This window comes from Xenopus tropicalis, chromosome 7, assembly GCF_000004195.4.
Source record: "Xenopus tropicalis strain Nigerian chromosome 7, UCB_Xtro_10.0, whole genome shotgun sequence".
Classification (NCBI taxonomy): Eukaryota; Metazoa; Chordata; class Amphibia; order Anura; family Pipidae; genus Xenopus; species Xenopus tropicalis.
Window position 1 is genome coordinate 13,787,393 of NC_030683.2, and position 27,209 is coordinate 13,814,601.

General features: G+C 40.8%; 1 protein-coding gene across 2 annotated transcripts in view; it reads left to right on the top strand.

The window, feature by feature from the left end:
* The window catches only part of prkg1 (protein kinase cGMP-dependent 1), a 467,630-nt gene extending 441,186 nt beyond the window's left edge, over nucleotides 1-26,444 (top strand). Inside the window, exons 11-18 of one of the 2 annotated variants that reach the window (XM_004915798.4) lie at nucleotides 2,888-3,027; nucleotides 3,656-3,745; nucleotides 11,049-11,190; nucleotides 14,357-14,520; nucleotides 17,057-17,179; nucleotides 18,344-18,406; nucleotides 22,763-22,829; nucleotides 24,234-24,414. In XM_004915798.4, coding sequence (XP_004915855.1) covers nucleotides 2,888-3,027; nucleotides 3,656-3,745; nucleotides 11,049-11,190; nucleotides 14,357-14,520; nucleotides 17,057-17,179; nucleotides 18,344-18,406; nucleotides 22,763-22,829; nucleotides 24,234-24,332 — 888 coding nt within the window. In that variant the 3' untranslated portion in view covers nucleotides 24,333-24,414. Of the gene's footprint in view, nucleotides 1-2,887; nucleotides 3,028-3,655; nucleotides 3,746-11,048; nucleotides 11,191-14,356; nucleotides 14,521-17,056; nucleotides 17,180-18,343; nucleotides 18,407-22,762; nucleotides 22,830-24,233 lie in introns of both variants that reach the window. The other variant, XM_002935428.5, reaches the window with a different exon arrangement.
* Nucleotides 26,445-27,209: the final 765 nt, after the last annotated feature.

A 27,209-nucleotide genomic window follows, 5' to 3' on the forward strand; every position in this document is an offset into this window, starting at 1 on the left:
TTTTTTGTTCTGCAATGGTTAAAATACTGCCTGGGGCTGAGAGGCCGATTAGGGTTGATTTACTCGTCTGCTCAAAGGTTATCCTTAATTTGTCAAGTTGCCCAGACATGCAGTCATGCTAAGGAAATGCCAAAGGCTTTATGAGTTAAAAGGAGATACCCTAGCCCAGTGGCTTGCCTGGCTCTCATTTTAAAATGAATATGTAGGCTGCTTTACTTCGTTCTTGGTTCATGCATTCCCAATTAAACTTTGCCTAAGTGTGACGATACCCAAGTAGCTATTATTTTAGCCCTCGTTTATTCCCTATTCTGGTTCCTGGATGGAAAGAAACTGGATTTTATCCTTGAGAATCAGCAGAGACAAGTGTGTGATTATAAGTCCGTTAGACATGTTAGGTTGGACGTTTGAGGCCATTTAGCCCAAGACAATGGAAAGTCAGTTGAAATGGCAGTCAGGGGCCCAATACAGGTATCCGGAAACCCGTTATCCAGAAAGCTCCTAAATACTGATAGGCCATCTCCCATAGACTCCATTATAAGCAAATAATAGACATTTTTAAAAATGATTCCCTTTTCCCTGTAATAATAAAACAGTACCTGTACTTGATCCCAACTAAGATATAATTACCCCTTATTAGGGCAGAACAGCCCTATTGGGTTTATTTCATGGTTAAATGATTCCCTTTTCTCTGTAATAATATAACAGTACCTGTACTTGATCCCAACTAAGATATAATTACCCCTTATTGGGGGCAGAACAGCCCTATTGGGTTTATTTAATGGTTAAATGATTCCCTTTTCTCTGTAATAATAAAACAGTACCTGTACTTGATCCCAACTAAGATATAATTACCCCTTATTGGGGCAGAACAGCCCTATTGGGTTTATTTAATGGTTAAATGATTTCCTTTTCTCTGTAATAATATAACAGTACCTGTACTTGATCCCAACTAAGATATAATTACCCCTTATTGGGGCAGAACAGCCCTATTGGGTTTATTTAATGGTTAAATGATTCCCTTTTCTCTGTAATAATAAAACAGTACCTGTACTTGATCCCAACTAAGATATAATTACCCCTTATTGGGGGCAGAACAGTCCTATTGGGTTTATTTAATGGTTAAATGATTCCCTTTTCTCTGTAATAATAAAACAGTACCTGTACTTGATCCCAACTAAGATATAATTACCCCTTATTGGGGGCAGAACAGCCCTATTGGGTTTATTTAATGGTTAAATGATTCCCTTTTCTCTGTAATAATAAAACAGTACCTGTACTTGATCCCAACTAAGATATAATTACCCCTTATTGGGGGCAGAACAGCCCTATTGGGTTTATTTCATGGTTAAATGATTCCCTTTTCTCTGTAATAATAAAACAGTACCTGTACTTGATCCCAACTAAGATATAATTACCCCTTATTGGGGGCAGAACAGCCCTATTGGGTTTATTTCATGGTTAAATGATTCCCTTTTCTCTGTAATAATAAAACAGTACCTGTACTTGATCCCAACTAAGATATAATTACCCCTTATTGGGGGCAGAACAGCCCTATTGGGTTTATTTCATGGTTAAATGATTCCCTTTTCTCTGTAATAATAAAACAGTACCTGTACTTGATCCCAACTAAGATATAATTACCCCTTATTGGGGGCAGAACAGTCCTATTGGGTTTATTTCATGTTTAAATGATTTTTTAGTAGACTTAAGGTATGGAGATCCAAATTACAGAAAGACCCCTTATCCGGAAAACCCCAGTTCCCGAGCATTCTGGATAACAGGTCCCATACCTGTAATATAAACCAGGATGCTATTTACATCTGACTGATACAAAGAAGAAATAACTAAATAAATATGTAGTACTTGAAGTTAGAAACATGGAATCATTGACGCTCAACAAAAGGTGGCAGAAGCCCCCATAAAAGAAATAAAAATTGTTGGTGTGGATGGGGAATGTATTCTTCCTAGTAAACTGGGGACATTGTTGCTGTTTCTTGGACTCAGTTTGTTTACCTGAAGTTCTTATTGCGTTTTTGTGCACTGTGGCACTATGTGATACATTGATGATGTGTAACTAAGCAGTGATATAAGGGATTAAGTATCCCCTACTCTGTGTAACAGGGATATTCCAAGTCATCCACGGGATATTTATAGAGTTCCAAGATGACAGGCAGTGTACTCCACACTGGTATCCATGTTCCTGTAGGCTATTCCCTGCTCAGATGACAGGAGACCCTGCAACTGTTGAAAGGCCGGGGAGTGCAGGGGCCACTAGCTCTTCCAGTACAGCATCAAAGGAGATAGACCGAAGCCAATGTGTATTGGGTATTCAGGGCATTGGATACGTAAGAGTTATGTGGCAGGTAGAAATATGTATCCATAACATACAGGAATCCAACCTCTACACAGGCCAAAGCCACAATACAACTGTATATCCGGTAACGCACACACTATTACCATTTTTGGTTAAGTTGGCTCGATTATATCATTATTTTGGTCAGCTTGAGCTTGACATGTCCTGATATTTTGAGCAGAGTGTGTTCTGGATGATATAGTCTGATCTAAGATAATGGAGACTATGGTTTGGCGATGACGGCAAAGGCCTGGTGTGTAGTTTGTGGTTAGTGACCACCAGTCATTTGGCCAGCAGACCAGAGTAGAAGACTACAGACTGAAGTGATGATGTATTTAGTGGCCAGTTATCCCCAGAAAAGTACAAGGGTTTTACTGGAATGTTGGTCCAGGCTGAAGGTTGACATCGAGGGAGTAGCTGAATATGACCTGGGTGTAACAAGAGTGTACCCTAAGGATCTCAGAGGGGTATGTTAAGAGGTTTGATACTGTACCACTCTACATTGCATTAATGTGTTTTTGTTTGATCCTCCAGGTCCAGTTGAAAAGTGATGAGTGCAAAACATTTGCAATGAAGATCCTGAAGAAGAGACACATAGTGGACACAAGGCAGCAAGAGCACATTCGGTCAGAAAAACAGATCATGCAAAGCGCACACTCAGACTTTATTGTTAGGTAAGTTCCGTGTGGCACTGAAGCTAGTTAAAAACAGGCCTGGTTAAGGGGGGTATTAGTCCTGGTGCCCAAGTCTTAAGGTGGCCATACATGTTGTGATTCGCGGGGCTACTTCGTTCGGTTGACCCTAGGGCCAAGCGATCGAATTAACTGGTAATTGAACCAAGGACCACATCATGCAGTCCCCGATCCGATGGGGAGATCAAACCTGCTCGAATGAGATCTGGCCAATATTAGGCCAAGTACCGGTCAGGTTGGTCTGAAGGCATTTTCTGATCTTGTTTTAAGGTACCCATACATGGGCAGATAAACCGCTGAATCAGTCTGAAGGACCCAAATTGGTGCCTGAAATCTGCCTGTGTATGGCCACCTTAACACAAAGTCCGAAAATGCCTTTAGTTATGTACTAGTCTTAGTATTTACAAACTGAAGGGATAGGAAGTGATGCATTGACACTGAATCTCAACTACATATAGCTAAAATTTGCTTCAATATCTGAAATTCATGCTCAGGGGCATTATGGGTAAGTATTAATGTTCATCAAGGAGTTAAGTATTAGTGGCTGGAAGCCACACTGGAAAACCAGGAGTTTCTGTTCACCTTTACATCTCTTTTTCTCAAATACCAGGTTATACAGGACATTTAAAGACAGCAAGTATTTATATATGTTGATGGAAGCTTGCCTTGGTGGAGAACTATGGACGATTCTCAGGGACAGGTAGGAATAATTCTCTTTTTTTCTGTGTATAATGCAAGCGACAGACATACTACTACTGTATGTTATTGAGGGCCGCTACCTATGGGATCATAGGTCTACCTGGAGTGACTTCTCTAGCAAACACACTTAGATATACTACACAGCCAAAAATATGTGGACTCCTCCCTGTCCAACATCTCATAGGTTGCCCAAAGGGATAAGTATGAAGTTGCTCCTCCATTTTCTTCTGCTATAACAACCTCTACTCCTTTGGGAAGTTTCCCACTAGATGTTGAAACAAGGTTGGTGGCATTTGCTTCTATTCAGCCACAAGAACATTAGTGAAGAGTGGGCACTGAAGTTGGGGATCAAGCCTGGCTCACAATTGGGGTTCCTCTTCATCTCAAAGGGGTTCCGTTGGGTTGAGGTCAAGCAAATTTTTCCACTCCTATCTCAGCAAACCCATTCTGTATGAACCTTAATTTATGAATGGGAGCAATATTGTGCTAAGAACATTGGAAAGGGCCTCCCCCAAACTGAACCCACAAAGTTGGAGTCACAGAATTGTTTAGAACATCATTGTAACTGTGTCTGTAATTCTGGCTTTGGCTCAGATAGTCAATTCCACTACTTAGAAAGGGTGTTCACATACTTTTGACCATATGGTGTATAAGGAACTGCTAATCATTGCCCCTTACCCCAACCCATCATTTGATTAGAATGTGTCATATGTTATAAGTGACTACACACAAGTAGAACATGACACCACCCTCAGTGCCTTCTGAACTGAGAATAAATTCCATATGTCGTTTGTCGTGTCTGCCTAATCTTAAACGGTGTAACTTACTAATGATTTAAGGATTTGACTGTCAACGCTAAATTGGTGGAAGACGTTTGTCTTTTCTCAGGAGCTGTCAACCCGCAAAGGGTACAGATGTCTCATTTGTGCTTCATTTGATATAATCCTTGTCCGCGATCACTCAGAAATCCAGCACTTAATTGGCTGCCATTGGAGTATTTTCCCCATTGTCCAATTTGCCCTTTGATTACATACCTATAAAGGCACCACTAGACGATACAAGGAAAACGCGGTGTTGTTTCCTATCATTGCATCTGGCGAGTTAGCTTGGTAACTTTAAAATGGATAATAAAATGTAGCGTTGAATAATTTAGCGTATGCTCTACAGCCTGACTCACTTCAAAGAATACGTGACTGCTGCTCGACTCAATTAATCTAAACGCCTAATCTAATTAGTAAAACTAACATCAGTGTTTTCCTCTGTTAACATGATAAAGCGACTGTAACAAAACCACTCATAGTGTGTACGCTCATTGGATTTCATTGCTTTTATTTCCCTTTGTCTTCTAACAATCTTCCTCCGACGTCTTTGTTGGAGGGAAATGACAGCTGATGTTCTAATGGGAAGAGTATTTAGTAACTCCGATTTAGCTCACAGTTTTCATTCCTCTCTAGAATTCAAAGTAGACGTTCACTTAAATCCATGAAAACTGGTTCTTAAGGTGGCCATACACGCCCCTTAGTCCCTTAAGCTGGCCAAACACGGGCAGATCCACTCGCTTGACGATGTCGCCAAGCGAGCGGATCTTCACCCAATATCCCCACCTACGGGTGGGCGATATCGGGTAGCAAGTGCCTTAAAAAAAAATAATCCGATCGTTTGGCCCTGGGGCCAAACGATCGGATTACTTTTGCGGCTATGGGGCAGTCGGTTCGGGGACCGCATTAACGAGCCCCGATCCGACTGGATTTTCTAACCTGGCCGATCGACATCTGGCCAATTTCAGGCCACATATCGGTCGGCCAGCCGCTCGTTTCTGCCCCTACACGGGCAGATAAGCTGCCGAGTCGGTCCAAGGGACCCATATCGGCAGCTACTATCAGCCCGTGTATGGGGGCCTTTAGACCGATTCAGCAGCTTATCGGCCCGTGTAGGGGCAGCAACGACGGCCATGCCTGACCGATATCTAGCCTGAAATTGGGCAGATATGGATTGGGCAGGTTAAAAAATGTAGTCGAATCGGAGCCAATGAGGTTCCCGAAACGACTGCACGCATTGCCATTGTTATAATTCAAGCATTTAGCCCCAGGGCCAAACGATCAGATTAGCCTAAATTTGCCCAATATCGCCCACCCGTAGGTGGGGATATTGGGAGAAGATCTACTTATTTGGCGACCTCCCCAAGGAGGGGATTTAATCTAACTTCTTTGACCTTATGGGCCAAAAACCGTGAAATATAATCCAAATCAGTTGGAAATAATCACAAGTCTACGGGAAAGTCCTCCAACTTAGTAACATTTCTTTTCATTCAGGAAAACATACTATGAATGGTAAATACAGGAACATATATTGACAATAAACACAATTTACATCATTTTCGTTTGGCTTGTCATGGGTTTTACCCGGCTATTATCATGGACTTGTAAAAGGAACATCCCTTATGGCCAGCAGATGTCTAAAGGTGGCCATAAACTATTAGATCCCCTCGTTTGGTGAGGTTGTCAAATGAGTGGATCTTGCCACCAATATGTCCACCTAAGGTGGGTAATATCGGAATAATTTGATTGTTTTGCCCAAGGGAACCACAATGGGAACAGGGCCTATCAGATTGAAGACCACATCAATGAGTTGTTGCAGTCCCCGATCTGATGGCAAAATCAAACCCGCCTGATTGACATCTGCCCAATTTTAGGCCAGATATTGGTTGAGTAGGCCTGTCGGGTTCCCTATACACAGACAGATAAGAAATCTAAGTTATTGGAAGAAAAGTTATTGGAATGGTCCTATCACATTTAGTTGGCGTTCTGTGTCCAGCTAGACAGCAGAGGGGCTTCCGTTACAAATTCTTGATAATAAAACTGCTAATATCTTAAAAACTAGCATGAAAACTAAAAGAAAGCTAGCTGTTATGTTCAGTTGCTTTGTGAACATTGCGCTCCTCTTATACGTACTCAGGTAGAACTCTTTGTGCCAATGTTTGTCTTTGATCCTTTAACGTTTTCTTCAAGATGGTCCTGTAGTTTTTACATGTTTTATTCTTCTCTGCATTCTGCTCTTCCCACCCTTCCCTCCCTTCAAAAAATGACTATCCTTTGGCAACAGCAAAGCAACACCAGGAATTACTCAGACCGTGTATAAGTATGAACATAATCCTGCTCCGTTTGCCATGGTTGTGTCTTACCGCCAGTATGTACGCAGGCAAAGCTTAGCTCCGAGCTGTTTGCTACCCCAGGGGGCAATAGGTGTTCAATGTGAGCTCAAGGAATAGGAATTGTGTTCTACATGTATTTTTAATTAAAAAAGGCAAATGTATCATGGGTTTATGTTTACCTTTCAAGAGCAATCGCAGAATTTATTTCCTACAATGCCCCCTTTTCCACCAGAATTCCAGTGCCATTGCTGTCGCAAAGTGCCGATGCTCTTGACCCAATTGCATTGTACCTGAGCCAATTGTATCCAATTCGGCAAAATTAATGCAACTACATGCACATTTTGTTGTGAATAGGACCCAGTTGCTCAGAAGGCCACGGGGTGAGTGATGTATGCACCCAGTGTCAGACTGGGCCGCCAGGCCCCCGGGAAAAATCCCGGTGGGCCCCGGCGGCCCAGACCGGACCCTTACCTGCGTTCGGGGGAGGACGTCGGGTAAGGGGCCATGCAAGGGGGGTCAGGGGGGTGCCTGCAAGGGGGGGGAGGAGGGAATTAGGGGACACGGCCGGCGGGTGCACCTGCAGGGCCCCTGGGGCGGAAGCCCCGGTGGGCCCTTCACCCCCCAGTCCGACCCTGTCTGCACCCAATTCTTGTGTTGCACCTATTGACACTGGGCGCAAAGGGAACCCTGGAGCTACCGCTTGGTCAGGATGTCCTGGTACAGGTAACGCCAGGGTTCCCTTGTGTCTATGGGTTCAGCAGCACTCGTTTCGGAATGGAAGGTTGGAAGCCAAAGTGCAACTATACAGAAGTGTGAGGAGCTATAGTTGACCCCTTAAGAAAAGGAGTTTAACGCACAACTAACTGTGCAGAAGTGCAGGGTGCGTGGGACATTAAATTCCACATCCTACCCCTTTAGATGTGCTGGAGATGGGATTTGTACCCACCTGTATAGGAAAATGTGGGCAGTAACCCCCAACCAGTGGCTCAGGGGATACATGTTGCCCACCAATCCTTTTGATGTTGCTCTCAGTGGCCACAAAGTAGGTGGCCATTTTTACATTTCTGGCTTGGAGACAAGTTTTGGAAGCCCAGAGACACAGTTTTACTCCAAGAAGCACCTTCTTCAGGCCACATGGGGCTATCAAACAGCCAATCACATTTGGCACCCACAAAGAACTTTTTTCATGCTTATGTGTCCCCAATACTTTTTACATCTGAGTGTGGCTCGCAAGTTTAAAAGGTTGGGGATCCCTGATCTTGAGCATCTGAAGATTCGCATAGGCACTTAGGAGCCTATTTATTCAAATTTGAGATTGTCGTTAAACTGTGATTTGAGAAAAATCATGGTGGAAAGATCTCAATTTTTTTTCAAAAAAATCCTAAATAATGAAAAATTTTTCAGCAAAAACCTGAGGAGATTCTGTATTAGTCAATAGGAGGTGTATTTATAACAATCAACATTTAATTTTTTGAATTTGTCCAAATTTAAGATGTGATTTATTAAATATTTATAAATATGACAGCAATATGGAAAAAAATTGCTCAAATTTAATCACAATATTAAAAATTTATATATCTGCCTCCCCATATCCTCCATTAGAATAGGCACGTTTTTTATTTTTTGGGCACATATTGAACACAATTATATTGCATTTTTATTATAATATAAGGTACGTCACTGACCAAATCTAAAGCTATTATTAATTTTATTATTGATATTGAAGCAATAACTGTTGTACATACTGGTTATCCCATAATAATTAATGAAATTGTTTCCATTTTGCTTGAAAACTCATTTGTGACAATTTTAGTTCTATTTTCATTGTTAATCGTGTTGAAAACAAAAACACCGTGTAATTCACTTAATTTGATCATTGAATTTTCGAGGGTTCTGATTTCACCTACCCCAAAAAGTTTCGTTTTGTACTATAGGGGGCAGATTTACTAATCCACGAATCCGAATCCCGTCACCGGCCGCAATTTTTTCGTATTGAGCGATAGTAAATGGCGGAAAAACCAATCCGATTTTTTCGCGACGGCAACGAAAAAAAATATACGAAAAAGTTGCGACGGCGACGAAAAAATCGCGGACATACGAAGAAGTCGCAACGGCGCTGAAAAAGTCGCAAAAATACCGATCATTACGAAAAACCGCATTCGGACGCCTTCGTACCGTTCCTGGATTAGTAAATCTCCCCCTAGGTGTCAACATAGAGATTTTTAATTTCTACATAACATAAAAAGGAATTATTTCTTAATATGAAATTTGAGGGGAAAAGAGACATAATTTATAAATATGGGTTAAAAAATAGATAAAAAAAATATTTGAGCATATATTTTTGGGGTGTTTAGAAAACATTATTTTTGGGGGGAAACAGCTATTTTGTTTCTTGGGAATTATAGTTAATTAACTGTAGACAACTGCACTACATATTAATGACCACCAGAGGCAATGTTGCTGTCTATTAATGACCACCAGCGGTGTTGCTGCTATAAGGTTCACTTAGGGGCTGATTTATCAATCTTCGAATGCAAAATTTTTAGTGATTGGAATTTTTTTCGAATCATAGTTTTCAAAACTGAAATGTTTGAAATTTTTTCACGAAACAAGCAACAAAAAAAAATTGTTGCGTATAAAAAATTGTCACACCAGTAAAAAAATTGTCACCCGTGTCAAAAAAATTGTGTCCGCGATGCGGAAAAATTGTTACACGGGTCCAAAAAATAAATCGTGTGCGTCATTTTTTTCGACGCGCACAACAATTTTTTTTTCTGTTCAACATTTTCTACTTTTTGTGAATTTTTCGGCAAAGCAAAACGGGACAGATTCGCTCATCACTACTCAAATTTTCACTACTTTTGAAATGCTAACAATTTCTAAATCTCGAATGTAAAACTTTGGCATCTAAAAGCGTGTCCTGGGCAAAATGTATGACTTTTTCAAGTTTTCTTGAATTTGTATTTCGAATATTTTTTGAAAGTTTTTTTCGAAAATGGCAAGAAGAATATGAATTTGATTTTTTTTTTTTTCATGGTTTAACCCGAACGAGTTTTTTTATATTTGATTTATTAATAAATAGGCAAACATTCGAGTTGGGTCAATTTTGAGTTTTTTTCAAATTGAAAAAAAAAATGCTCTAATATTCACAAATTTGAAAAACTGATAAATAAGCCTCTAAAGGTCCCCATACACGGGCCGATTCTAACTGCCGATATGGGTCCCTTAGACTGATTCGGCAGCTAATTGCCCGTGTATGGGCACTCCCGATGGGCCTGCCTGACCGATATCTGGCCTGAAATCGGCCAGATCTCGATCGGGCAGGTTAGAAAATCTAGTCAGATCGGGGACCGCATCAGCTCGTGATGCGGTCCCCAAACCGACTGCCCCATTGCCGCCAATATAATTCGATTGTTTGGCCCCAGGGCCAAACAATCGAATTAGCCTACATGCTCCCCGATATCGCCCACCCGTAGGTGGGGATATCGGGTGAAGATCGGGTGAAGATCTCGCCAAGCGAGCGAATCTTAACGTGTATGGGCACCTTAAGAGTCTATATCAGGGGTGGCCAAGACGTTGATCGCGTTCCACCAGTCCATCCCCCGTGGATTTCTGGTGGACCGCGATGAAGCCAGGGATGCAGAAGTGCTGTGTGAATGTGTACGTATGCATTCACGCCGCACTCCCTTATCCCCGGTTATCGGTCGATCGCCGATGAAAAAAGTCTGGCCACCCCTGGTCTATATCCTTTTTACAATCATGAATACACCCTTATGAATCAATAAGCATCAATACAGAAGGAATAGTCTTAGGAACACAGCAAAATATATAGTCAGAATTACCTAAATAGAAATGTATTTACCGCATACGATTATATTGTCTCTTTGGAAGAAATCATTCACACTCATTGCTTGTCCCCCAATAAAAGGAAGAAGCTATTTCTCATTGTTGTCATCATATTATTACGCTCTGTTATACCTTAGGCAACAAACTGCTGCACTAAGGCCATTCAACGTTATTTCCGTTGAATGAAGACCCATTTATTAACATTGTTATTGTGATTTCAATGTATATGTATTATCTTTATTTGTTACGCAACTTTTTGTTTCATTGCGCATCTCTCTCCCCCCCATTCTGATTGTGTTTGTTACAGAGGTTCATTCGATGATTCAACAACAAGGTTTTACACGGCGTGTGTAGTGGAAGCGTTTGCTTATCTGCATTCCAAAGGGATTATCTACAGAGACCTCAAGCCAGAAAATCTCATCCTGGACCATCGAGGCTACGCAAAGCTGGTGAGGGGACGGAATTTTTTGTTGCCGTTGTTTTATTGTCATTGGCTACTAACATTCATATTTTCCCCTTGTCTAAGTGGAATTTGCTAATTCTTATAGAAGAGCATCGAACCAGCAAAAAAATCTGCTGAATTTTAGAATTTTTCTGATGATTCAGTTTTTTTGTGCAATTTTGTATTATGTTTTTTCTTTTAAAAAAAAATGTGATTTCTTCGGCATTTATTACGCAACAAAACCGTGACAAATCCAAAAGAAAAAATTCTGCCATCTAAAATCTGTAAAAATCATGTAGAAGTCAATGACAGGTGTCCTTTTTACAACCCACTTTCTTTGCTTTGTGGTTTTAGAGTTTTTCAGGTTTTTTTTTTACGCTTGCGTTTGTTCAGGGCTCTGGCACACGGGGAGATTAGTCGCCCGCGACAAAACTCCCTGTTCACGGGCGACTAATCTCCCCGAGTTGCCATCACCTGCCATCCCACCGGCGAACATGTAAGTCACCGGTGGGATAGCACATGCGGCGGCGCGATTTCGGGAAATCGCCGAAAAAGCCTCGCGAGGCAACTTCGACGATTTGCCGAAATCGCCTGCGCAGCGTGTACCATCCCACCGGCGACTTACATGTTCGCCGGTGGGATGGTAGTTCGGGGAGATTAGTCGCCCGTGACAAGGGAGATTTGTCGTGGGCGACTAATCTCCCCGTGTGCCAGAGCCCTCAAGTGTCAAAAATAGTTGTGTTTTTGAGTTTTTTCTGCATCTTTTTTCATTCATGCTTTTCAATTAGGATCTTTTGATAAATGACTAGAAATTTGTGGTTTTGGTGAAAATTAGTTTTCTCCCGATATGCCTACCTATGGGTGAGTGATATCGGGCTAATTGATCCTTTGGCCCTAGGGCCAAACAGTCAAATTAAAATGGTGGGCATAGACACCGTTGGATTGGGGAACATATCAATGAGGCGATGTGGTCCCTGAGCTGATGTAAAAATGAAACCTGCCCAACCCAGATCTGGCCAATTTCAGGCCACATGTCATTCAGATAGGCTCATCGTTGGTGCCCATACACAGGCAGATAAGTAGTCGAGTCGTTCTAAAGGACCAATTTCGGCAGCTATAATTGGCCACTTGTTCCATTTCAACTAAAGCTGGCCATACACGGGCAGATCCGCTCGCTTGGCGATGCCGTGTATGGGGGCCTTAACAGATAAGCACTTCATAGCACCTCCTGTATCTCCTCTTTACTTAGATGGGAAGTGCTTTAAACTTCTGATGGTTCAGCACTTTGCTTCTACTTCCAAAGGAACAAAATACTTGTTGTGGATCATCATCTGAACATCTTTAAAGTCATTCATATCTGCATTTGATATATGTAAAAAGATGTGATCATGAAGGCATATATATTATTATACTTTTGATGTCCTGAAGGTCTTCTCCAACGATGGAGGATGTAAAGCCAAGGTTATTTTTTTAGCTGCTCCAAAACAAATTTCAGATCAAAAGACTGACCTGCCCTCAATACAAATGGATGCCCATTGTCCTTCAGTGCTCCCTATTTTATCTCATCAACGGTTCCAGAACCAAGAAAGGGTTGTGGTCTACTGCCTTTCTACAGTTCAGTTAGTCACTAGCTTGATAGGTGTCCTGCTTCATTTATTTGTACTGGTTGCCTTCAACATGTCTAGGGCACTACTTTTTGATGTCCTGAAGGTCTTCTCCAACGATGGAGGATGTAAAGCCAAAGTTATTTTTTTAGCTGCTCCAAAACAAATTTCAGATCAAAAGACTGACCTGCCCTCAATACAAATGGATGCCCATTGTCCTTCAGTGCTCCCTATTTTATCTCATCAACGGTTCCAGAACCAAGAAAGGGTTGTGGTCTACTGCCTTTCTACAGTTCAGTTAGTCACTAGCTAAGTACGTTGATAGGTGTCCTGCTTCATTATAGAAATGCTATCTTCTCTATAACCCATTCGTTTCTGCAAGTCACGGCTCTCTTAATGAGAACTCGGCAGCCATGGGAATTATAACGATTGTGTCAGTGGCGTGTGGGGCAAAGGGAGACAGCCATAACATATCTTTGCCTCCTCAGCACTGGGACTGAAGGCTCATTAGAATTGAACTCCACTTTAAAATTAGATTCACTGTGAAGCTGACATACTTGAGTGAGCCATGAATGTCTGACCTGTATCTCAACCTCCATTGGGACGGTAACAGCCACAGAACAAATATAGTTCAATTAAACTGCAGATATAAAGAAATAATAATACAGGTTTGAGATCTGTTATCTGGAAACCAGTGATCCAGAAAGTTCCGAATATATATCCGAAGATATAATTACCCCTTATTGGGGGCAGAACAGCCCTATTGGGTTTATTTCATGGTTAAATGATTCCCTTTTCTCTGTAATAATAAAACAGTACCTGTACTTGATCCCAACTAAGATATAATTACCCCTTATTGGGGGCAGAACAGCCCTATTGGGTTTATTTAATGGTTAAATGATTCCCTTTTCTCTGTAATAATAAAACAGTACCTGTACTTGATCCCAACTAAGATATAATTACCCCTTATTGGGGGCAGAACAGTCCTATTGGGTTTATTTCATGGTTAAATGATTCCCTTTTCTCTGTAATAATAAAACAGTACCTGTACTTGATCCCAACTAAGATATAATTACCCCTTATTGGGGCAGAACAGCCCTATTGGGTTTATTTCATGGTTAAATGATTCCCTTTTCTCTGTAATAATAAAACAGTACCTGTACTTGATCCCAACTAAGATATAATGAATCCCTATGGGAGGTAAAACAATCCTATTGGGTTTAATTGATATTTGAAGGATGTTTTAGTAGACTTAAGGTTTGGAGATCCAAATTACAGAAAGATAACAGGTCCCATACCTGTATATACATTTTTTTACATGAAGAACATACAATGGAACTCAAAAATCTAAATCAGGTAGCTGAAGCACCTAGACATCGGTACTAATGAATGATCAGGTAATAAGAATTAATTTTTGGACCATAAATATATACTTCTTTGGTTCTCAGTAACCTCGGCACCTAAACGATCCTGAAGGTGACATTGGGAAGGATTATTGCTCCAGGGACGAGGATAACGCTCCATCAATATTTCGATTCTTACTCTTTGATCTCCTTCTTCTCATTCTAGGTTGATTTTGGCTTTGCAAAGAAAATAGGATTTGGTAAGAAAACATGGACTTTTTGTGGAACCCCAGAGTATGTAGCGCCGGAGATCATCCTGAACAAAGGTCACGACATTTCAGCCGACTACTGGTCACTGGGAATCTTAATGTATGAGCTTCTGACTGGCAGGTATGAGCATTGAAGCTGAAAGTGGGGATATAAATAGAAGGAAAAGCCATTGACGATTTCTGCCTTTGTCACTTTGATTATCACGTGGGCTGCAGAGATACTTGGCATTCAGCATTAGGAGCTTTATTTTTGGAACTATTCAGGGGCTGATAGTGTTGACCTTGAAACAGTTCAAAGAATATTTGTAGTATTTCAGTTATGTGCAAAATGCTCATTATATTACATTGTTCCCAAAAGAGGGGGGGGGGGACAAGGCACATTTATTTACTAGTGCATTATAACTTTCCAGTCTAAAAAAATTCTGTGCCGATATAGTGGAACTTACTCCCTGTGACACTAACCGGTTGCTTTTATTTATATAGGGGCATACATTTCCATTCACCATTTTCACTAGTGATGAGCAAATGTTTTTGCCAGGCATGGATTCGCAGCAAATTTCCACAATTCGCCATTGGCGAATTGTTTCGCAAAGCTTGTTTCGCAAAAAATTGTTGCACAGAATTTTTGGTTGCGCGTCAAATTGACACCCAATTTGACGCGCAACAAAAAATTCTGTGCAACAATTTTTTGCGAAACAATTCGCCAATGGCGAAATTTTGTCGCCCACGTCTAATTTCTGTTGCCCGCATCTATTTTCTGTCGCCCGCACTTTTTTGACGCTACCGTGCCCAATTTGACACGACCGCACCCTTTTTTTTTACGCGACCACACCGGTCGCGTAAAAAAAAGGGTGCGGTCGTGTCAAATTGGGCGACAAAAAAGATGCAGGGGACAAAAAAAACGCGACAAATTCGTTTTTGCGGATTTTTCACCGTTTCGAAAATTTTCTTGCCTTATCGCAAATTTTATGTTGAAGTGAAACGGGACAGATTCACTCATCACTAATTTTCACCCATGTTGAATCATTTATTTTAGGGGTTCACCAACATGGAAGGCAAGGGGTGTATTCAACCGTGTTTTTGCATTTTACACCCTGCCTTCCAGTTTATGTCAATTACCACTGCTCTCTGTTTCAGTGACTGTGGTCCCCCTCGTGAATACAGTGCCACCTGGGTTTAGTAGAGTTGTATTCATGAGATTTCACAGCAGGAAACCTTGCAGTTAGAACCATTCCCTAAATCAGCACTAAGAGACATGCTCTTGTGCCCCCAGGGTCTTTGTAAAATACCCTATTGTTTTGACTAGTGATGAGCGAATCTGTCCCATTTTGCTTCGCCATAAAATTTGCGAAACAGCAAGAAAATTTGCGATACGGCAAAAAAATTGCAAAACGCATTTATCGCGCATTTTTTTGTTGCCTGCGTCTTTTTTGTTGCCTGCGTCTAATTTTTGTCGCCCATGTATATTTTTGTTGCCCGCGTTTTTTTTGTTTTATTTGACACGACTGTGCCCGATTTGACGTGTGGCAAAAAAATTTCCACGCAACAATTTTTTCCGCAGCGAATTTTCATGGAAGTTTCGCGAAACTATTCGCCAATGGCGAAATGCGGAATTTTGCTGCGACTCCATGCCTGGCAAAAAAATTGGCTCATCACTAGTTTTGTCAGTGTTAAAAAATATTTTAAAAAAATTCAAAACAGAATAGGGGTCATTTCTATGGGGCTGATTTACTAATCCACGAATCCGAATCCGAATCCGAATGGGAAAAATTCGGATTGGAAAACGAACATTTTGCGACTTTTTCGTATTTTTTGCAACTTTTTCGTAGCCGTTACGACTTGCGCGAATTGTCGCGACTTTTTCATAGCCATTACAAATTTCGTGAATTGTCGCGACTTTTTCATAGCCATTATGACTTTCGTGAATTGTCGCAACTTTTTCATAGCCATTACGACTTTCGGGAATTGTTGCAACTTTTTCGTATTGAGCGCTCGAAAAAGTCGCAAAATACTGATCATTACGAAAAAAAAACGCATTTGGACACTTTTCGGACGTTCGTGGATTAGTAAATGTGCCCCTATGACTCAGGACAGTAGTGCAAGTGCACTAAGGGGTGAAAAATGTGCAGAGAGCAGATTAGAAAATCTCAGGTTAGCACGACCAGGTAGAGGGTGGAAGAGGGAAAGCCTTAGTGCCTCCCTCCATCCTTCGTGAATACAGCAGTGCTAATATCCGGCAGCACAGTATTCATTCGACTAATGTGATTTATCTTGGGTGGAAGACATAGGGCCAAGTGCAAAAACGTGATTGCACCCTTTCTTTAGTACTTTGGACCTTACCTTCCAGGTCATAAATGACCAATGATACCTTCATGAACTGGAGAAGCTACTAGGATTTGATCCTCAGGGGGCGATTAAAACCCTTGAACCACTAGCAGTAACTTTGAACTACAGTGTATGGAATTTTAGCAGCTGAAGATACATATGAGGTTGATGACACATGGGAGTAAGTACAAGAGAATTTGAAAGTAACATGGTGTTCCCATATGCTAAAATGAGAAGCAGCTGCTGGTGGTGTCTTGCATTTGGTTTTCCCATAGAAGATGGCACCCACCTTGTTGTGACATTACCCTAATGCTCTCAATTGCTTTGCACAGCCCGCCTTTCTCAGGTCCAGATCCTATGAAGACGTACAATATCATATTGAGAGGCATCGACATGATTGAATTTCCAAAGAAGATTACCAAAAATGCTGCTAATTTAATAAAAAAACTATGCAGGTAGGACAATTGCTTGCCTTCTAAAAATGTCTTCAGTATCTGTTTTGGTAGATATAGTATTTGTTGTGACCAATAGGTATTACTTGGGCTAATGATAGGCAAGGTAACTTGGGATTAAATTCTTGGGGAAGTCAACTAATTGGGATATTTTGTGGAGTAAGTTTGCATGTTGATGTCCAAGAAGGACTCAAACTTAGGTATCTCAGCAGAAGACCACATAAAATAATTGGTTAACTATCTAAAGGATATCACTTGGGCCAATTTCTTCTTGTTTTTACCTGCGGAGTTCATTTGTTGACAGGACTGCATGTTGTGGTGATTTTCTCCAATACAATGTTGATCATGGGGGGGATTTGCACATACATAGGGTGGTGGTTGAGCATCTTTTATCATATCAGTTGGCCATAGGGTGGTGGTTGGTCATCTTGTACCATATCGATTGGACATAGGATATCTTGTACCATATCGGTTGGGCATAGGGTGGTGGTTGGGTATCTTGTACCATATCGGTTGGACATAGGGTGTTGGTTTGGTATCTTGTACCATATCGGTTGGACATAGGGTGGTGGTTGGGTATCTTATGGCATATCGGTTGGCCATAGGGTGGTGATTAGGCATCTTGTATTATATCGGTTGGACATAGGGTATCTTGTACCGTATCAGTTGGACAAAGGGAGGTGGTTAGGCATCTTGTACCATATAGGTTGGACATAGGGTATCTTGTACCATATCAGTTGGCCATAGGGTGGTGGTTAGGCATCTTGTACCATATCGGTTGGCCATATTGCACTGAGAGTCTATTACCACACAGTATTGTAGGGTTAAAGATGGTCAGCTTCATATTTAATTTACAAACCTTGAAAAATCTTTATGCACATAATAATGACTCCAGTGCTCTTTGTACAGATGGGCTCTCTTGCTTTGAAGCTGAACATAAAGGTTATTGATGTATCTCTGGCATTGTGCCTGAAATAATAGTGAGATGGATGGGGGCTATAATTCATAATGGCTGGAAGAGAAACAGTCGTTGCTAAGATAATGATCCTATTTAAAACTGTGTAATGGGACAAAAATACTTTTTTTTTTTACTCTTAAAGTGCCTTTTAATGACTTCAATGTAAGCTAATGACATGATATATACTGTACATCTTCTCTTTCTGCCAGGGACAATCCATCAGAAAGGTTAGGAAACTTGAAAAATGGAGTGAAAGATATTCAAAAGCACAAGTAAGTATAAACATATTTATATACACTATATATAGCCACGGTGCTATCAGGCTGAATTGCCCTATAATTTAGGACTAAATGTACATTACAACAGACAAAGTAATGAACGATTCAGTTTTCCCTAAGTGATTAGTTTTCCCTAAGTGATTAGTCAATATGAGACCCAGGAAGTCAAGATTTCCTTGTAATATTTGCTATAGTTTCCATAGGCAGAGTGGCTCCCAATAAATAGATTGAGGGTGCAGTCCACCATGTTTCACTTTCCACTTAGTGTTGCCACCTATGCTGGCTTTCTTCGCTGAGCAGGGGGCGACATCATGGGGGTGGAGAAGAGGCAGGGCCATGACATCGCTGGGCAGGGACTAGATATCACGGGGGCGGGGCTATGACAATGTCAATAAGTCCTGCCCGCTTTTTCTAATCTGGGCAGGAGGTTTTGACCCTGATAACACTTCCAAAACTGGGTTGTCTGGGTCAAAATTGGACCCTATTTCTGCTCCTAGGCACCCCCTACTCATCCCTTAACTTGTACATCAGTCAGACAGACAAGCTAGGGAGCTATAGGGCACAACAGGGTCTTGTACTTACTGCCCGGGCTGCCCAATGCTATGATCAGATTTTAGTGCTTTTGCGCTTCTCTCTGGGTACATATTAAATGACCCCTATATTCTAGTTGGCTAAGTCGTACTCTTTCACTATTGAGTAATGCATGGGTTTCCAGTTCCTTTAGAATAGAAATGACAATATAACGTGTATAATCAGTGTTTGCCTTCTGTGCTCGTTTCCATTCTTACATGTGGGTGAGAGGTTTCTGAATAGCGTTCTTTCTGTCTACTAATAATTTATTAACAGAGGCAGTCAATATGAGACCTAGGAAGTCAAGATTCCCTTGTAATATTTGCTATAGTGTTCCATAGGCAGAGTGGGTCCCAATAAATAGAATGGCATTTTGATTTAGGGTGCAGTCCACCATGTCTCACTTTCCACTTAGGGATGGCACCTCTGCTGGCTTTCTTCGCTGAGCATGGGGCGGCGTGACATCATGGGGGCGGAGAAGAGGCGGAGCCGTAACATTGCTGGGCAGGGAAGAGACATCACGGGGGCGGGGCTATGACAATGTCAGTGAGTCCTGCCCAGTTTTCCTAATCTGGGAAACGAGGCAGGAGGTCTTGATCCTGATAACGCTTTCAAAACAGGGTTGTCCGGGTCAAAATCGCACCCTATTTCTGCTCCTAGACACCCTCTACTCATCCCTTAACTTGTGCATCAGTCAGACAGACAAGTTAGGGAGTTATAGGACACAACAGGGCCTAGTACTTACTGCCTGGGCTTCCTCGTGCTGCCCAATGCTATGATCTGATTCTTGTATCAGATTTTTGTGCTTCTGTCTGGGGCCATATTAAATGACCCCTATATTCTAGTTGGCTAAGACTCTTTCACTATTGAGTAATGCATGGGTTTCCAGTTCCTTTAGCAGTCAGCGAATAATAGAACTTGTAAACCAACAAAAGCTAAAGAGCTGAGCAGGTTAAAGATCTCCGGGGCATAGACGTTCACATTCAAACATCTGATTCACGAGTGACCCCAAGAGAACACAGCCGAAATGTTATTTTAACTAGAACGAGCCATAAAATGATGTAAGCAGAGAGAAGATGGTGGGAAAACCAGGCTTATCTTTGAAGCTTGTATATTCTGAATTTAATTCACGATAAAAAAGTCTCTCGGAATTTGAATGACCTTCAAAACCGAGCCACAGAAACAGAAATTTGTTTTCCCAGAACAATGCGTTTTCTTTAGAAGACCTTTTAGAACATATTCCAGGCAATTAGTGGCTCGGGCTGGTGGATCTGATATGGTCGAAAATCCTTCCGCTTGTGGTTTATTTGTTTCATTTGGACATTATTATATTCCCTGCGGTTGGATTAATGCTCATGTGACTGAAAAATGAGCATAAAAATTCCGCAAAGTAGTTTTTTTTTAATGCATATTATATAAAATTCTTACTTTTTTTTTTTTATAAAAGTTCTATATTTCTAAAACTGGGCAGAGTTGTTTAGTTGCTTGTATTGGATCTCTGTTCAAAAATGGATCCGATTTCAGCCACAAAGCGCTATGGAACTGCTGTCGTTGTCGTTGTTACACCTTGGGGCACATTTACTAATCCACGAACGTCTGAAAAAGCGTCCGAATGCATTTTTTTCGTAATAATTGGTATTTTGCGACTTTTTCACAAATTTTTCGAGCGCTCAATACAAAAAAGTCGCGACGATTCGCGAAAGTCGTAATGGCTATGCAAAAGTCGCGACAATTCCCGAAAGCCATAATGGCTATGAAAAAGTCGCGACAATTCCCGAAAGTCATAATGGCTATGAAAAAGTCGCGACAATTCCCAAAATTCATAATGGCTATGAAAAAGTCGCGACAATTCACGAAATTTGTAATGGCTATGAAAAAGTCGCAACAATTTGCGTAAGTCGTAACGGTTACGAAAAAGTCGCGACAATTTATGAAAAAGTCGTAACGGCGACGAAAAAATCGCCAAAAAAATCGCCAAAAAATACAAAAAAAGTCGCAAAACGTTCGTTTTCCAATCCGAATTTTTCTCATTCGGATTTGTGGATTAGTAAATCAGCCCCTTTGTATATCTGCTGAAGGTTCTGTTTTTCTATAGGACGAAGCTTATAAGTGGGGAGAATGGCGGGTTGGTATAGAAAAAAATCTAGAATGATCTTTTGGATCATTGTGAATTCAGAATAAAATCAAACCCGACTTGTAGGGATGAACCAAATCCACTTTTTTTGGATTCGGCCGAACCCTGAATCCTTCATCAAAGATTCGTCCGAATACTGAACCAAATCCTAATTAGCATCTGCAAATTAGGTTGTGTAAGGGTTAAATGTTTTACCTCCGTGTTTACATGAGAAAAAGTCACATGATTTTTAGGATTTTTGGGTTCAGCCAGGAGTAGTGATGAGCGAATCTGTCCGGAGAAAAAATCACGAAATGCATTTGTCGCGTGATTTTTTTTGTTGCCCGCGTGACAAAAAGAATTCCGTGCAACAAATTTTTCTGCAGCGAATTTTCACAGAAGTTTTGCAAAACAATTCTCCAATGGTGAAATACGGAACTTGCTGTGAATCCATACCTGGTGAAAAAATTCGCTCATCACTAGCCAGGAGCGTGGATTCTTGCACGAATTTTGAACCAAATCCTGGATTTGGTGCATCCCTACCTATTTGTAGCATATTGAGCTGCAGATAAAAAATAATATTTTTGAAACCAGTTTAGCTTTAGCCTATAGGGCAGGGGTCCCCAGATTCTTTTACCTGTGAGCCACATTCAAATGTAAAAGGAGTTTGGGAACAAATAAGGGCTGTGATTGGCTATTAGGTAACCCCTATGTGGATTGGCAGCCTACGGGAGGCTCTGTCTGGCACTGTAACTGGTTCTTATGTATTCAAAACTTGCCCCCAAGTCAGGAATTCAAAAATAACTCCCTGGTTTGGGGGCACTGAGAGCAACACCCAAGGGGTTGGGGAGCAACATGTTGCCCCGGAGCCACTGGTTGGGGATCACTGCTACAGGGTATTCCATAAAAACAAAAATTTCAGCAGAAATACCAGATTTCCTTCCCAAGAGTTAAAATATCCATAAAAGCCATAATTATGTCACCTGGATTTTATTACTAATAACTGACAAGTGAATAGAAGTAGCCGACTAGTAGAAGTGTCCAGAACAGGTCGTATATATATATGGGGAGGCCAACTGATCCATTTTTAAATTCGATTCGAAATTCAATTGCTTTTAGAAAATAAAAGTAATTTCTGTGATCGCAAATTTTTTCCAAATTTTTTTTTTTGAGAAAACAAAGAAAAAATTCAGAAAAATTTGATCATATTCTATGTAAGAAAAGGAAACTTAGTCACCAGGAACATCACATTCTCACATTAACGTTATTATTATTATTATTAACATTTATTTATAAACCTCCAACAAATTCCGCAATGTTCAATTCATTTTCAAAAAACTTGAATTCGGTTTTCACTAGAATTTTCAAGCTTTCTTGAAAATGATAAATCTCAATTAATAAATCTGGAAATATTTGAGTTCAGAGAACATGGATTGGACAATAGTTGTATTTTCAGTCGAATTAATCGTGATTTTTATCGATTTGCCCCTTTGTTTATTCAGTTTATTCTCTTTGTATACATGAATTCTCAATTGCTTTTTTTTTTCTCTTTGCCGTTACTATGTTTATCTATTTTGCCGCAGTTGTACATTAATATTATAACAACAGTTATTTAGAGATGGAAATTTTGTCGTAAGAGTTTAACAAATGCATTTTCGTTGTTTCAGATGGTTTGAAGGCTTTAACTGGGAAGGTTTAAGGAAAGGCACATTGACACCTCCTATTATACCAAGTGTAAGTAGTTTTCCTTCAGATTAGCTCTTTGTAGCCTGTATTTTGCTCTTAACAATACTGTGTTCCTGTCGATACTATTCCTACAGGACTCTTTTCTACGATATGTTTTGATAGATAGTGATGAACGAATCTGTCTCGAAACGGGGAAAAATTTGCAAAATGTGTTTGTTGCACCTGTCTTTTTTGTCGCGCACAGCTTTTTTTATGCCTAGTTTGCTGTGACCACGCCCAATTTGCTGTGGCCACACCTATTTTGCTGTGACCACGCCCATTTTGCTGTGACCATGCCTATTTTGCCACAGCTGTGTCTATTTTGACGTGGCCACGTCCATGTTGACTCGACTGTGACCAATTTGACCCGACCGTTCCTATTTTACTGCAACCACGGCCATTTTGACACAGACGTATCCATTTTGACGCGACCACGCCCAATTTGATACGACTGTTACTTTTTTTTACACAAAATTTGTCCGTGGCTAATTTTCGCAGAAGTTTCACGAAACAATTCGCCAATGGCGAAATGTGGAAATTTGCAGAGAATCCATGCCTGGCGAAAAGATTTGCTCATCACTATTGATAAGTGATTTCATAAATTTGTCTCTAAATATGAGTAACCTTTTGAGTTCTCTTTAAATCTATGTGATTGAGAAATTGGCTATTACGGTAGGGTATTCCAGGCAAAGCATAGGGGGTGACTAGGAGAGACATTACTGGTCACATTTGGGGTGATGTGAATTTAACACAAAGGGTATAAATTTATTTAAAAAACCCTCTTATTCTGATTGTCTTCCTGAAGAGGGATGGGCACACATAAGCTGGCCACACACATGGCGATTTTCGATGATCGATGGTCGCACAAAAGGTCGTTCCAAACCTCCACTGACGGTCAGGGATGAATAATCAGATATGGAGGTAAAAACAATAGGATTTCTACCTCCTTCTGCCGATTCAGCCCTGAAGGCAGGTTTTGCTAAGGCGCCTTCAATGGTGCCCAATCAAAATCTTTTAACCTGGCTGATCGCAAGTCAACTGATATCCGCAGCCTACTGAGATATTGGTCGCCTCACCAGTTGCCATACACGCACCAAATATCATACAAACCTCATTTCATACGATATAAACTGGTGGCTGTCAAAACACCCCATCTGCCTGTCACCGTTTCCCGTAGCAAATGGGATTATGGGACTGGGTGGTGATAGACAGACCATTGTTTAAAGATGATTTGCTTTGGCATTTCTGGATAATGGTCTACACTTGTCCAATGCATCTCCAATGGTGACAGGCAGCTAGGGGACATGGCTGTTTTCACCTACACAAAACTAAAACAGTGCTTTGCTTCCCCTTTAGCTGCTAGCTTTAATGTGAAGATAACTGAGAAAAAAGTATTCTTTTTTTATTTGCCAGGTTGCATCCCCAACAGACACAAGCAATTTCGACAGCTTTCCCGAGGACAATGAAGATCCACCTCCTGATGACAATTCGGGATGGGACATAGACTTCTAGTACATTTTTCTTACCTGCTTCTGCCTTGCTGAAGACAGCTTTCCTGAGACACGGCTGCCAAGAAGAAGAAGAGCAAAAAAAACAAACAAAAACGGGATTCGGTGGGGGAAGATCAGTGCTCGGGGGTCACCATGATGCCTTGATTGATGCTGCTCCAGTAATTACAGTGGCATTAGGACTTATTGCTTAAATGACAATAATGCTCTTTAACATGTTTTACGTTTGACCTTAATATAAGAACTGACATGGTGGTCCTGAAGCAAATCCTCTTCAAAAGTAATAATAGTATAACAAAAAAAAGCTTTTTATCATTTTTTATGCTGGCCACATACACAAAGATGGCATTGTTCCAAAATACCATCACTAGGTCGACCTATTCCTATTTGTTTGGGAGAAAGTAATCAGACCAGAGGTCGACCAAAAATATCAAATTTGGTGAACTGGGTTACAATTTTTTCTTTTTTGTCCATTTTCGTGTCCAGGTCACTGGGTTATGGGTCAGAACCAATAGCAGTCCAGCTGATCATTGACTTGGTGTTGGCTCTGTCCATGCTCTGGCTCTGTTTAATCACTTTGTCGACCTATTCCATGAACATTTTTGTTTGGGAGAAAGTAATTAGACAGAAATCGGCCAAAAATATCAAATTTGGTGAACTGGGTTACAATTTTTTCTTATTGTCCATTTTCGTGTCCAGGTCACCGGGTTATGGGTCAGAACCATAGCAGTCCAGCTGATCATTGACTTGGTGTTGGCTCTGTCCATGGGTCATATCTGTATGTGTGTGTGTGTTTTTGAGTGTGTAAAATGGGTTGAACCATGAAAATCCAGATTATCCCCATCTCTACTCTATAGGTGGGTTGAAATAATGAAAATCCAACTGATCACTGCTTCTCTTGTGATCTACATGCTGATCAAATCATTGTGTGTGTATGTTGAGTGGACTGAACCAATGGAATTCAACTTATCACTGTTTTTGGCCTGTTTCCCTTGAGATCTAACCACTGATGAGACCATTGTGTGTATGTGAGTTTAACCAATGGAATCCAAATGATCGTTCATTTTGATTCGACTACCTTTACTGGTTCTACCCTGACGTACCTTGTGGTTAGCCTCTTTGACCCATGTATAAGTAAAGGTCCCCATACATCGGCCCGTGTAGGGGCAGAAACAAAGGCCATACCCGATCGATATCTGGTCTGAAATTGGCCAGATATCGATCGGGCAGGTTAAAAGATTCAGTCGGATCGGGGACCGCATCGGCTCGTTGATGCCTTACCTGAACCAACTGCCCTATTGGCGCCATTATAATTCGATCGTTTGGCCCCAGGGCTAAACGATCGAATTAGCCTACATGTTCTCCGATATCGCCCACCCGTAGGTGGGGATATTGGATGAAGATCCGCTCGCTTGGCGACCTCGCCAAGCGAGCGAATCTTCACATGTATGGGCACCTTAAGAGTTTATTCAAGATCATTGAAAATAATGGACTCTTCCCTGACCCTTTGTGTTCATGTAGGCGTGGTTTATTAAACATCTAAACAACCAAATTGCCCAATCTTGAATGGCCGAATCATTGGGTGTGTGGCCAGCTTAAGCTTCTGAACAAAAAGCCTGAAATCAAACCTGTATATAATATGAAGATAGTGTTATCTGTTAAGGACGGTTGATAATTTATTACAATACTGTAGCTCAAGGTACAATCAGACATTTGATAATCTTTAGAGAGGAGCAAACTGGGACTATAACTGCGGGTCAGAGACGATACAGGAGGATATTTATCAAAGCTTTAGCCCAGTTGCCCAGCATTAAAAAAAACCACAAAAATATATAGTATGGATATTTACTCTATTCTTTTCATTTTGAATTCATGTGATTAAGCATCAAATGCTTCATTCTACTCCCAGATATAAAGCAAAGGACTTTCGTTGACTCTCATCCATCTTAAGGACCACATAACCCATTTGATCATTGCGTTCACGTCAATCCAGTTCTACATTCTGTACTTTTTTTTTTTCATTTGTTTTCATTATAAAACTGAATGTTAACCTTTTTCATTTGTCAGATTTGTTTTTTTTTTTAAATTATATTAATAAAAGCACAACTGCTGCCTTTGCTGTTGACATCTATCATGGGGGGGGGAGGGGGTATGGATTCATTCATTGTCCTACTCAGTCAATCTTTCATGGACTTGGTCATTCTTTCATACAATTGGTCTTTCTTTCATACAATTGGTCATTCTTTCATGCAATTGGTCATTCTGTCATAAACTTGGTTGTACTTTCATACCTTTGGTTGTTCTTTCATATACCTGGTCATTCTTTCAGATATTGAATTGGACTGGATAATGACTAGGAAGGATTTGAAGACTCCATTCATTAAATGTAGGGAGCACAAAGGATGTTCTACCTTAGGAAAGAACATTAATGCATTGTAATGTGATGCAATTATTCCACTGTTGTGGTTGATGGCATGTTTTATTATCCATTGAGGTATGAATGCATGAAGGAGTCAAGGGTGGACCTCCCAAGGCCTCACCAACATTGATTTCAAACTATAAACTGATACAAGTTTCCCTTTCACTCTCCAGGTGAATATTGCTATCTGACCCTTTCTATGAGCCTATATAAAGGGCAATTTAGCTATATGTTAAACCAGATGAGCAATGAAACATCAGAAAAAGAAGAATAGAATGAGCAGGAGACAGCACAATATCATGGCATGGCAAAGCAGGAGCTTAGTGGGCCTTGGTAAAGAGGTTTCAACCATTGAACCATTCATTGAACCGCTGAATCATTTTTCACGGAATGAAACTGGTGACCCATGTAATGATCTCCTTGTGTCAATGTAACTAGGAACCAACTGTGTGACACCAGTGA